Source organism: Nannospalax galili, unplaced genomic scaffold (genome assembly GCF_000622305.1).
Source record: "Nannospalax galili isolate Female #2095 unplaced genomic scaffold, S.galili_v1.0 scaffold336, whole genome shotgun sequence".
NCBI classification, from domain to species: domain Eukaryota; kingdom Metazoa; phylum Chordata; class Mammalia; order Rodentia; family Spalacidae; genus Nannospalax; species Nannospalax galili.
In genome coordinates this window covers 2231638-2244900 of record NW_008343385.1, presented here as the reverse complement: position 1 = coordinate 2244900, position 13263 = coordinate 2231638, and the positions used below count along the sequence as shown (strand labels likewise).

The 13263-nt window shown below is 40.8% G+C and overlaps 1 protein-coding gene across 3 annotated transcripts in view; it reads left to right on the top strand.

The window, feature by feature from the left end:
- Nucleotides 1-13263, top strand: part of Daam1 (dishevelled associated activator of morphogenesis 1) — a 188100-nt gene that overhangs the window by 125761 nt on the left and 49076 nt on the right. For all 3 annotated transcript variants that reach the window (XM_008839503.3, XM_008839501.3, XM_008839502.3), the window contains exons 4-6: nucleotides 4360-4431; nucleotides 10627-10721; nucleotides 12831-13164. In XM_008839503.3, coding sequence (XP_008837725.1) covers nucleotides 4360-4431; nucleotides 10627-10721; nucleotides 12831-13164 — 501 coding nt within the window. The remainder of the gene's footprint in view (nucleotides 1-4359; nucleotides 4432-10626; nucleotides 10722-12830; nucleotides 13165-13263) is intronic.

The window sequence follows — 13263 nt, the reverse complement described above, 5'->3', positions numbered from 1 at the left end:
CCGGACACAATTTTCTCTTTACTTTTGGTTTTTAATAGACTGTTTATGCTTTGAAGAATTATTATTTTTTAAATTTTTTAAAAATTTAATAACTACATGATTAGAAGAAACATTTTGTTACCGCTTTAACATATTCAGTAAAACACTCCAGAGCAAGGATACATCTCTTTCAAAAGTGGCTGGATAGACCTCATAAAGGACAGTTTTTGTTCCTTGCACTCCTAGGTCGACTAGTTCCAGGGGACTATGAGCATCTCTCAAAATGTCCTATAATGGTGGTGGGTCACCTGTCCTCTTGATCAAGGAGGCTGAGGAGACCCCACCAGATGGACTCGAACCAGTGTCCAGTCTACAAAGAGGAGGGTCAACACAGAGGAATCATTTCCTCCATGCTTCCAAGCAAAGCCAACCATGGTCGAGCAGGACCTTTGACTTATCTTCACATAGGTGGAACTGGCAAAAGAAAGGAGCCAGGGGCTCCTCCCAAGCCCATGTGACCCCTGAGGAACAGATCCTCAAACGACCTTAAGAGTAAAAATAAATTGGTTTCTCTGGGCCAACTGTATGGCCTTAAACACCCAAAAGGAAAGTATAACCAAAGATTAAAGGTGCCACTATAATTTCTTAAGAGTCCATATGTATAGCTAAAGGCTACATAACAAGCAACAATGCCAGATAGGAGATACCTTCTTTTGAGCTGTTGGCCAGGGTGGCCAAAGGGACTCCCAAATAGTAGCCCAGCATAGAACTGGGAAAATGAACAGCAGACCCTAATCTTATCTAAAGGAATATTGACAACTGATTGCCGCTAGATGAGGAACAGCTGACCCTCCTAAAACAAAGACCTCTAGATAGGCTGACTGGATTCACCAGAAGGGCAAGTAGTAGGGATTGGCTGGGGTGCCAACAACACAGCAGACAGTAGCAGGGATATCAGAGTGTAAGGGCTCTAGTGGGGGGAGGGAGGCTATGGAAGGGTGCCATCTGGGAAGTAGGTATATAGTTGAATAAGATGTTTTGGGATGTTCTGTGTGATATACACACACATAAAAAAATCAAAAAGTTTAAAAAATATATTTGAGGAGGAAACATGGAAATTTACATCATGCTAAATAGTAGAGGTGCTAAACATTACCATTGAAATCTACCCGATGACTTCATAGACATACACAGGTGCCAAGGATCCAAGTGCAACCAATTATGACTGGCAATAATCAGATACACACAGAATAGAAATGAATGCGCCAACATATCAGTGTTAGTATAAAAAACAATGAGTCTTTCTGCAAGGAGCAATATATTCTAAAATGAAATGGAGATCTTTTTTTAAAGGTTAAAAAACTCATTCAATTTTATGTCTTACAGGGCTTATACTGAGTTCAATATTGTATAACTCTGTTAATTCAACTGTGAACCTAGAAACTTGCACCCACTTGTGAAAGAGATGTACTCTTGCTCTGGAGTGTGTTATTGAATATGTTAAATCTGTAGTGAAATGCTTCTTCTAATCAAGTAGTTATTAAAAATTTTTAAAGTAATGATAAAAAGTGGCTATAAATTTTCAGGTTCACAGTAGAATTAATAGAGTTATGCAATATTGAACTCAGTATAAACCCTGTAAGATATAAAACTGAATGGGTTTTTACCCTTTAAAGAAGATCTCTATTTCATTTTAAAATATTGTTTCCTACATTTTTTAATATTATTTTTTTAGAAGAAGCATATCATTACAGCTTTAATATGCTCAATAACAGTTTCCAGAGCAAAGATACAGCTCTCTCAAAAGTGGCTATGAAATGTTTAGGTTCGCTGTTGAATTAATACAGTTTACAATATTGAACTCAGTATATGTGTATGCATGTATTGCCTGCATGTAGGAAAGTGCACCCTTGTCGTGCAGTGCCTGTGGAGGACAGAAGAGACTGTCAGATCCCCTGGAACTGGAGTTATGGACAGTTGTTAGCTGCCGTGTGGGCGCTGGGATTTGAACCCGGGTCTTCTGCAAGAACAGTCAGTGTTCTTAACCACTGAGCCATCTCTCGAGCCCCAAAATTATATAACTTAAGACAGTAGCCCCTCTTTGGCATGTCTCAGTGTCCCGTGCTCTTTATAGGACATACTCCCCAAATTCCCACCCAGAACAGTTTGTTCATTTCTTTCTGGCTTCTCAGACTCTTACTAGCCACTTAAATCACTGGTTCACAGACATGCTTCACCAGGCTACTGATGCACACTTCACGTATAAGGACCAGAACTGCACAGGAAGCTGGGAGTGCATTGCCAAAGGGAAGAGCTTTGGTGATGCCCTGCCTCCAGCTACCATAGTGCTGTCAATAGTGCCTTTATAAGGAGGTTCACACATCACAGCATGTGTGATTTTTCTCAGCACCAAGGCACATGAAATAAACAGCCTGTCGCCATTATTTTGAGTACACTATCCTAATCTGTTTGCATTATTAAAACATTTCCAAAGTGTAGAGTCTTCTCTCTGAGTACTAGTCTTCAGTTTCTAAAATAATCTCTTTCATAACCTGGACTATTAAACTTACAATAGACAGGCTCTTGTGAGACCTTGTACATGCGATTTGACTTTGTTTTGGAAATTTGTCCTAGTTTCAGAAGAACAGAAAGATCTGGCACCTTCTATTTTATTTTATAGGTTCAAATACCATTGAATATCACTGTGGGGTTTGACTTGTTAAATACGTGGGTAACAGCAAGGTTTTTGCTTTTTTAATGCTCCTTTTAAGAGGAAAGCTGGATTCAATATTTATACTGCCACCAAAGTTCTTCTATTAACATGCTACATTGTAGTCAAGAGCTGTTCTAAAAGCTCATCAGGTTTCCTGAACCTTTTTAAATTATGAGCATGTAATCCAGCCTAGCACCGAGGCTACTGCTGTATTGCTTAGAGTTGGTCCCGACCATCCAGTTTTCATCTCATCTGTTATGGTCCTCTCATGTGGCCTGTAATCAGTCACTTACTGTCTCGTTGTGGCTACTTAAAAGTAGTTTCAAAATTATATTTGTTTCCCCCCTGAGTAAACTCACTTGAAAAATTTGCTTAGAGAAGGTGGTAGATGGAGTGGGGGTGCTACCCATGGTGGCTACAACTATAATCTCAGCACTTGGGAGACTGAGGCAGGAGGATTGCTGCAAGTGGAAGTCAGCCTGGGCTACTTGAAGAGACTCTGTTTTGGGGGTGGGGGGGGAGAGAGAGTGTTTTCAGATAAAGTCTAAGACTATAACTAAAAGTTCTACCTAGAAACCTCTTCTAAGGACCAATATATAGAGTGCTGCTCAATGGGCTACCAGAACAAAGAAAACAAAATCACAGTAACCACTTCAGCATCAGACAGCAGCTGTGTATATTCTGTACAGCATCTTCTCCAAGGACACAAGGCAGTGCATCATACTAAGGTGCTCTGAATGGAAAAGTAGAGAATTCCCAGAATGTTCCTTCTCAGCCCTGTTGACAAATTACCACATAGGAATACTGAAATCCATAGAATCCTGACTGCAGTGCTGTTCTTGGAAGAGCTTGGTGCCTGTGTGCAGCAGAGGTCACAGCTAACTGACTCTTTTAGAGGTTTAGGTTCAAGCTGACAGGGTTCCCTATTTATAGAAGTCCTAAATGCTCTGGTTCCAGGTCCCTGGTTTGTAAGCTGCAACTGGCTGGGTTTGTTTGGGAATGGGTTTCTGATGCTCTTACGTTTCAGTTCTTTTTAACACAGACAAACTGAATTTCTATCAAAACTCCTAAGATGATGCAGCAGGAGGGCTAGACTGAGACCAATGTGTATTCATTTTATTACCTTCCACCTAAGGTCAAGAATGTAGTTTTTGCTACATCAAATGAAATCCTACTTCAAATTTTTTACTTTCTGCTGGACTCTGAATAAGCTATCTGAAAAAGTGTGGTCTGAATGGGCCAAGTCCTCTGGTCAGTGATAAGGCAGGTTTCTTTCACTCCTGAACACCATCCAGATGTCTAGGCCCAGTATAGTTCTTGGTGTGGCATGGGACCTAGAGTCCCCTTCTCGGTGTTATTGTGTCCCTAATGAAAAAAACTTTCCACCATGGTGTGGCCTAGCTCCCATGGAAACCCCCTTCCTCCATGAAGAAAAGCACATTAGAAAATGTGCTTTTGTCACACCTGAGACTTCATCTCTCTCTCTGGAAATTGGATTGGGAAGACCATCTTAGTTATTTAAAGACCAGATATTTAAAAATAAGTCTCCTGTCACTATGTCTTCAGTGGCTTTGCAGGCCATTGTCCAGATGGGGTATCAGACATGCTCCCATGTGTGAATTTCTTGTAACGCGTCACCTTTTTGTTTTTTCCTTTCTTTCTTGTAGGACCAGGAAGAAAACAAAGGAGCTACAAGTTGGCCTGAATTCTACATTGATCAGCTCAATTCCATGGCTGCTGTAGGTATAATTTATATTCTCTGACACACAGTTTAAAATCTAGTACAAAATACACAGTTGCACAATGAATTTGATTGAGTAAGACCTTCCAGATGTCATTACCTTTGCAAACTCTAAACACTCAGTGTTTGTGGAGAGGAAGGAGAAGAGGGCTGAAGTGTTACTTGGCAAGGTTACCTTTCTAGTGTGTTTTAAATACAGTATAATTGACGTTAGTGTTATAAGAAGAAATCTAATCTGAAATATGGCTCATGTTCAACTTCAGCTTGCTGTTGCTCTAGCTAATTATTTAGAGCTTTGCAATACTTCTGTAAAAGTGGGCATCACTGACCAGTAGTGTGACTACACTGTGTCTTCATAGCCTCTTGCCATTCTCTTTCCTGCTTGGAATGTGGCTCCTTCCTGGATTCTTGACTTTACAGGGGATCAGCATGCTCTTTTCTCACTAAAATAAAGAATCATAAAATAACTTGATGAGGCAACATAGTAATCATTATGTTCTTGAAAAAGCCTTGGTCCATGGCTTTGGAGTTCAGTTATCACTTAAAATGCATTGTCAGTATCTAACTCTGAATTCTGCTGATGTGGATGCTTTTGTGATGCTAGTATTCCAAGCAGTTTGAAGGGTGTCTGTTAATCACAGCAAAATTCATAGCAGAAAATAAAGCTTCAGCCTTTGAGCCTTAATAGTTTAAATGAAATTACCATTGATTGAGGCTGACCACAGTCTATGCCTTACTAGTCACACTCATGATATTAAGAAGTGGTTATATCCAGAGGCTGGAGAGATGGCTCAGCGGTTTCGAACACTGACTGCTCTTGCAGAGGACCCAGGTTTGATTCCCAGCACCCACATGGCGGCTATGAACCATCCTTAACTCCAGTTCTAGGGGAATCCGAGGTCCTCTTCTGACCTCTGCAGCATTGCACAACATGGGCGCACTCACGTACATGCAGGCAGTACACTCATGCACACAAAATAAAAATAATAAATAAAAAAATTTTTTAAAAAGACCACACATTAAAAAAAGAATTGGTTATATCCAACTTTAAGTTTATAATATCCAAAGAGAAGATAGCTTCCACAATGCACGTCTCTAGTTCTTTCATGTCTTCACCCAGATCCTTACGGAGAATTCATCTCTTACCATTTCAAGCAAACCTTTAAGATCGTCCAGCATTTTGCTGCTGCTGCAAAAATTAAAAACTGACTAGAATATGTGAATCCTCCAGTCTTTGATAAACTTTGAGAGGCTTTGACTTTTAGTAACTTCCCCCTCTTTTCGCTGTTTCTCTGAAGATGCCTATTCTGCTGTTGTATATTGAATAATAAACAGCCTGGGAAATGTGAACAGGACTGTATAAATTATAAAAGAAATTGCATACGTTTTTGCCTTAAGGGTTTCTATTCTTAAAGCAGAAAGGAAGAGAAAATAACCACAAATCTTATTCAATGCTCTGTGTGCCGTGCCAAAGACAAGCAAAGGGTGATCTCAGCATTTATGTGGATATGCTGACAGAATATGAGATTTCTGATGACCACCAGGAATTTTCTGTGCATCTATATAAGCAGTAATAATTGGGAGCCATTTAACATTTCTTGCATGTAAAGGCTATTTTGTGAATTCTTGTTTCTATTGTAAAAATAACTGTCAGGGCAGACTGTCCCTGTAATTAAGTCAGTGTTGTTTGATGTCTAACAAAAGAAATGCTTTGTTAATGAATTCCCTGCTCTAAATGAAGAATATGAAGTGTTATGGTTTATTCTTTCTTCAGATGTTAGGATAGTTATATTAGTTTGTCCCATAATGACTTTTTTCCTGCCTTGTCTGGAGTAGGCTTATCCTTGAGGTACAGGACCTGTGATGAACAGTGTGTGACCTTTCTTCAAAATCTTCCCTTCCTCCAGTCTCCTGGACAGCTCTTTGCTACATTTTTGAGTGGCCTACAGCTTAACTGATTGGTTCCTAATCCAAAGTCTTTCCCCAGGAAGGGCAAGGCTATTAGATTGTGGGACTTTGCTGTCCTTTATGTGTCAGACACCTAACAAAGCTTTCTAATAATGCTGCTTCTTTTAGAACTGAGCCGTTATCTTTCCAGAGTCAAAGATAAAAGGCATTAACTGCCCATGAACTAACCAAGCCTCAAAACTCTGGCTTACTCAAAAGAGCCAGGAGACCAGTGATACCAGAAACCCTGTTCTGTTTGTCTCACCATCCTGGTTCCTGGTGGCCCAACTCTTCCTTGCAGAGTTCTAGCTGTGGCCCTGACATCTGTGCTGAGATTTCCCCACAGCACACAACAGAAATTGTGAGACACTGTCGCTCAGGACAGGACAGTACCTAATTCCTCCAAGTCCTTACCGTTCCAGGAGCCAGACTCTGTCTCTCTGCTTAGACCGATGAAGAGGCCTTTGACCATGGTGTCATCATCTGTGGCATCAGTGGCAGCGACCACTGTTGAATGGGTGGCATGTGATCAGGAGTGTAACAGATACTTTGCATCTTGACCACCACACTGTACTAAGAGTACTATTTACAGTCAGAAACTGAGACTCCTGAGGAGCGTTACTTTGCTCAAGGTCATCTCATTAGGAAGTGGTCATCTAATTAGGGATTTAAACTGTGTCTGAGTGCAAAGATGCCTTTCAGTTTGCCTCTCAATACCTCGGAATTTAAAGCTGAGTGGCACATGAAAAAGGCCTGGGTGACTGAACACTTCCCTGCCCCCCAAGCAGACTCTGTGGACACTGACAACTTTCCTGAGAGAGAGCAGGCATCTGTTTTCTTTAATGCCTCAAGAGTCTGATAAACAGTCCAGGTTGAAAGCTGCCACACTTGCTGTGAAACCAGCCTTTTGTGGAACAAGTTAAGTTACTTTACATAAGCCTCATAACAAGAATGCTTTGTTCTTTACAGGACCCTTGAGTGATCTGTTGGCTTTCAAAAAATTAAAAACAAAAAATCCCTCTGTGATAAAAGAATACAACCTAACAGGCTTTAGGTCTGGAGGAAAGCATGAAAGGACGTTCAGTGTGGCTGGCTTATGAGTTTCATACTGAAGAAATATTTCAAGCTAGAGCTTCTGTCCCATTCCCAGCCAAACAGGATATCTGTGCCACATTTGCGTATTATGTTCTAACGTGTACTTCGACAGCTTTCCTGGAAGGCCCTCTGCCAGTGTGTACTTTTTCTTTTGCCCGCTTCCTGTGTGAGCCATCATAAGGCTTGTCCTGTGAATGCACAGGTACATACTGTTTGTTTGGCTTAGAGACTATTTCTAGAAATATAGGCCTATCTCCCTTATCTGCTAAAAGTTGCAAATAAAACCTCCTTCTTTAAAGCCCGAAAACTTGAGATTCTATATAAAAAGTAGCATTAGAATGCCAGGTTCATCCATTTTCTTCACACAACAAATGCAGTATTGGATCCAAGTCTGACTATTTCACATAGAGAGATGGTCATGGTTCTTCTGGTTTGAGAGGAAGGCAATGAATCAATGAATTCTCCCTATATTAGGAAGTTCCAATGTAAGTTTCTATGGCATTTCATGAATCTCCCCAACTCAGGCTGGGGAGGGGAGACTTAATGCTATCTGTTCAGGTGCTCCATCCTCTTGGGTTACTAAAAGGCTAAGTACACACACCTTCATCTTGTATTAGTGACCCACAATAAAACACATAGTCTTTCATTTCAGAATGGTTTTGTAAAATTAAGCTCAAGAACAAGGAGTGATATTCATTATAAAAGTCCTGACTCTGAGCTGCAGATTCAAAGCAATTGCTTAAGACTCTGAAGGAGTTCAGCTGCCACTGGAGATTAAACATCCTTGACTGGATTTGTGCTGATTTTTCTGCAGGATGAGTCTCATGGTGCTTTGGAGGAATTCATTGGCTGATTCTGCATATAGCTTCTTCCTCTCCTGTCCTCTGGGGACAGCTGTTGAGACATGTCAGCAGCAAGAGGACAGCTTCAGCAGAACAATGACAAGTTACAAAAACAAAAATCCTACCAAGTTTCTTTCTCACATGCCATAAATGACACTGATGTGTTAGTCATCTTCTCTAGGCCTTACCCCTCTCATCATAAGGCCAAATTTAGGTTTTAATTAGCATTTAGTTACTTCATGTTGATGCTATTGATTAAAAAAGAAATGCTTAAGTCTCCCTCTGGTCATTTATGACCTTGAAACAAAGGGAGAGGCTGGATCATTGAGACCAAGGATAAGAGTCAAGCTTTTCTTTCTTTATGGAGTCACCTGGCTGTTTCCCAACCCAGCCTTTTATCAGAGTTGGTAAGAGGTAAGGCAAGAGAGACAAGCATGTGTTCAGTTGAAGAAAAGGGAGTGGAAGCTCCATGGCTAGAGGCTGCTAGAGCTGGAGATGGGGCAGGAGGGGTGTTTGAGTGAGCCAGGCAACCATGGAATGAAGGGAATCAAAGGACTGTAAACCTTTCAGGTGACTTTGTGTCACCTGAAGGCTGCCTAGATAGTGTTTTAGTTTCTTTCCCTGTTGCTTTGATAAAATACTCCAAGAAAAGTAACTTAAGGGAGAAAGGGTTTATTCTGGGTCACAGCTCAAGGGCACAGTCCATCATGGCAGGGACATCAAGGGTAGCGAGAACTTGAGGAGCTGGTCACATCACACATCTGAAATCAGGAACAGAGTGTTGAATGCATGTTTGCTTTCTTCATGTACCAGTCCAGATTCCACTGCCCAGGGAGTGGTCCTACTCACTATTAAGATGGATCTCCTACGTCAGTTAATGTAATTAAGATAATCTCCCATAGGCATGCCTGGAGACCCGTCTCTCAGGTGATTCTAGGTTCTGTCAGGTTTACAATTCTGACCATCAAGTATGGGTCCGCAGGTAGCATACTTGTTGCTCAAGCATGAGAACCTGAGTTCAAATCCCCAGCATCCACGCAAAAAAAGATGGACATAGACACATACGCACATATAACCCCAGCACTGTGAGGATTGGAGACAGGACAATCACTGGGGTTTGCTGGCTGAAAGCCTAGCTCCAGATTCAGTGAGAAAGACCCTCTTCTGAGGAGAATAAGATGGAGCCTGATAGAGTAGGACATAAAACATCCTCCTCTGGTTTCCATGCACATGAACTTGCACACTCATGTGTAAGCAAGACACATACACACACACACAGACATGTAAATAAGTCAATTAATTAATTAATTAATTAATAAGGTTACCTGAGAGGTGCTTACTTAGAACCTTACTCCTGTAGCATCAACATTACCTAGAAATTTTTGCAGGTCTTCAGCAGCTCAGGCCTTACCTCAGACCTGCCACATCAAAGTGAGTCAGAGAAGCTCTTCTGTAGCTTCTCTCTGGGCAAAACCCACTCCCCTCCTTCTTCCTTCCATACGTTGTTTTCTAATTGATGTTGAATCATTTCAGGAACTTGCATTTACTTTGAAAGTGGAATCCTTCTTGATATCAGAGTCAATTTAATTGTTACCTTTAAAAAATAAATCTTAACCTTATAAAACATAATCCTGGGTCTAGAGAAATGGCTCAGCTTTTAGGAGCACTTACTGTTCTTCCAAAGGACTTGGGTTCAGTTCCCAACACTCACGTGATGGCTAACACCCGTCCTTAACTCCAGTTCCAGTGCCTCCAACTCTCTTTTGACTCCTGTGGACACCAGGCACATATGTGGTGCACTTACATACATGCAGGCAAAATACTCATGCACATGAGATAAAAATAAAATTTTTAAAATTTTTAATATTTCATTTTTCAAGTGAGAAATAAGGTGCATAGTATGGGAAAGTTCCTGTCTCCTTCCTCTACTCATGTGATAGTTTTACCTTTATTTGCCAGAACGATGCACTCAGCAGCTCAATCTTCTTTCTATCAAATATAAATAGTAATATCTATATCAGGGTGTCATTGTAGAATAGTTATACAAATGTTTGAGCAACTTAATCTTTTCTAAAATTTCTAAACATTTTTAAAAGTTATTTAAATTTGGATGGACTGACTTATAGTAAAGACAAAAATTTATGGAATGGTTGGTGGTATTCTACATTTATACTTGTACTAAATAGTAATCATAGATGTGCTGATTATTTGTAATAAAAGTGATGTAGCATATAGTCTGTGAGCTTACCTTGTTTGTACAATAATTAAAACATAATATTTAAAGAAGTAACTTCTGTTTTCTTTTGTAGAGAAAATCTCTGCTGGCTTTAGAGAAGGAAGAAGAAGAAGAGAGAAGTAAAACCATCGAAAGTTTAAAGACAGCCCTGAGGACAAAGCCAATGAGGTGCCTTTCCTCTCCTTTCCTCTCTCCTTTCCTCTCTCCTTCCTCTCTCTCCTTTCCTCTCTCTTTCCTCCCTCTTTTCCTCTCTCTTTCCTCTCTCCTTTCCTCTCTTCCTCTCTCTTTCCTCTCTCTTTTCCTCTCTCTCTCTCCTTTCCTCTCTCCTTCCTCTCTCCTTTCCTCTCTCCTTCCTCTCTCTCTCCTTTCCTCTCTCCTTTCCTCTCTCTCTTTTCCTCTCTCTCTCTCCTTTCCTCTCTCTCTCCCCCTCTCTCTCTCTCCTTTCCTCTCTCCTTTCCTCTCTCTCTCCTTTCCTTTCTCCTTTCCTCTCTCTTTCCTCTCTCACCCTTCCTCTCACCCTTCTTTATTCTGCACTAGTCAAACCTTCCAGGAACTTTAAATTTAAGGTATGTAACTGAACCATGAGTGGATACTTAAATCACTGAGCATTTGGTAAGTTCTTTTCTTTGAATGATAGGCAGACAGTTACTAGGATAGACAAAATTTTAAAGGGAGGAAAGGGAGTGAAAGAGGGTCAGAGCAAAAGAGAGATGGGAGAGAGAGAAATAGAGAGATTGAAAAAACAAAGATGGTGAGATTGTGGAAAACTTGAGACCCTCATTCCTTGCTCTTGGGAATGTCAAATGGTATAGCCATTTTGGAATTTAGAAAGGCAACTAGTTCCTCAAAATGTTAAACATGGTGCTATCATATGGCCCAACAGTTGTCCTCCTAGGTCTGTAGATAAGGGGAAAACTGGTGCACAAATGTTCATATAAGCATTTTTCAAAATGATAAAACAAAGGAAAAATAGAAATGACCCATATCCCCATGAACTGACAAACAGGTAACTAAATGTAGTATATCTGCACAGTGCATTGAATTGTGCTCCTTAAATCAGTGAATTTTATGGCATGTGAACTATATGTCAATAAAACCATTATTAAAAATTAAAAAATGGGCTGACTTGCTGGCAAGTGATTCATTCCTCTCTAGTAACCATTTCCATGCTGTGCCTCCTCCATCATCAGTCCCCATTAAGGCCTCTGGGATTGGTGAGGTTCTTCCAGGAATATTTCATTATCTCAGGTGCTGTGAGTGAAGCCAACTCGTTTAAGGGTCATGTGGTTGGGTGGGACGGTTCAAAAACAACAATTGCCTTTCTTTCCTTGATAACGAAATGCAAACTAAAAAACAAAACATTACTGATTCATCAGAACCACTGTGCAGGTGTGGACAGAGGTCTGCCAGACCATGCTAACTATAACCAGCTCATTACTTCACAGTCTGTTCTGCACTCCTGGGAGTGAGGGGCTATCCAAAGGTAAACACATTGGAAAGTTTTCGGGTAGTCAGGAAACAGGTTATGTTATCTCTGGGCCTTTCAGAAGCTTTGACACGCACATGTGCACTGTGAATTCCCATCGATTTCACAGTAAATGTTAAAAATATTGCTAAAATTAATTCATAGCAATGAACCATGACTCTTACCTGTTTTATATATTAGGATTATATGTATCGTGTCATGTAAAAGAAAGGTTTTGCTACAAAACTAGGAATAAATGGAGTCATTTATTTGATGAGCAAATGTCTTGGAATTGAAAGACGCTGCTCTTTGACTTTCCTGGATAGGGGGCCATGGTTAGACCCAATAAACAGCACCACTTGGGAACTAGATATTCCAATAACTCAGATCATCAGATTGTTTTAAACTAACACAGGATATATATGATATATATTCTAGGTATAGCTCCATGGTAGTGTGTTTGCTTAGCATATGTGAGGCCCTAGGTTCCATCCCAACACCAGGGAGAGAAAAAAAAAATGTATACACACACACACACACACACACACACACACACACACACAGAGTGACTGCTGCTTCTGGCTTTTTATGGATATGTGATCTTTCATTTGGTTCTTTGTACCAGTTAAGGTATAATAGACTAACCGTTGTCTGTGCCGTGGAAGAAGCACAAGACCTCATTAGTGTAAACCTTTTGGTACTTCAGAAAATAAGTCTACTTCTTTTCCCCTAGACTTTTCTAGTAAGGGCTGTTATGAACCACCCCCCCACCCCCCCCCATGACTAAATCTAATTGCTTCTTTTCCTGACAGGTTTGTAACTAGATTCATTGACTTGGATGGCCTGTCATGTATTCTCAACTTTCTGAAGACAATGGACTACGAGACCTCTGAGTCCCGTATACATACCTCCCTTATTGGCTGCATAAAGGCACTAATGAACAACTCTCAAGGTCGGGCTCATGTCCTGGCTCATTCTGAGAGTATTAATGTAATTGCTCAGAGTCTGAGCACAGAAAACATTAAGACGAAGGTGGCCGTGCTGGAAATCTTGGGCGCCGTGTGCCTGGTTCCCGGGGGCCACAAGAAGGTTCTGCAGGCAATGTTGCACTACCAGAAGTATGCCAGCGAGAGGACCCGCTTCCAGGTACCTGCTCACCGGTACCTCTCCCCTTACCCTTGCCTTGTCTTCATGGAAACAGGTGCCCTTTCTGGCCCTGAAGGAAAATATTACTTGATACACACA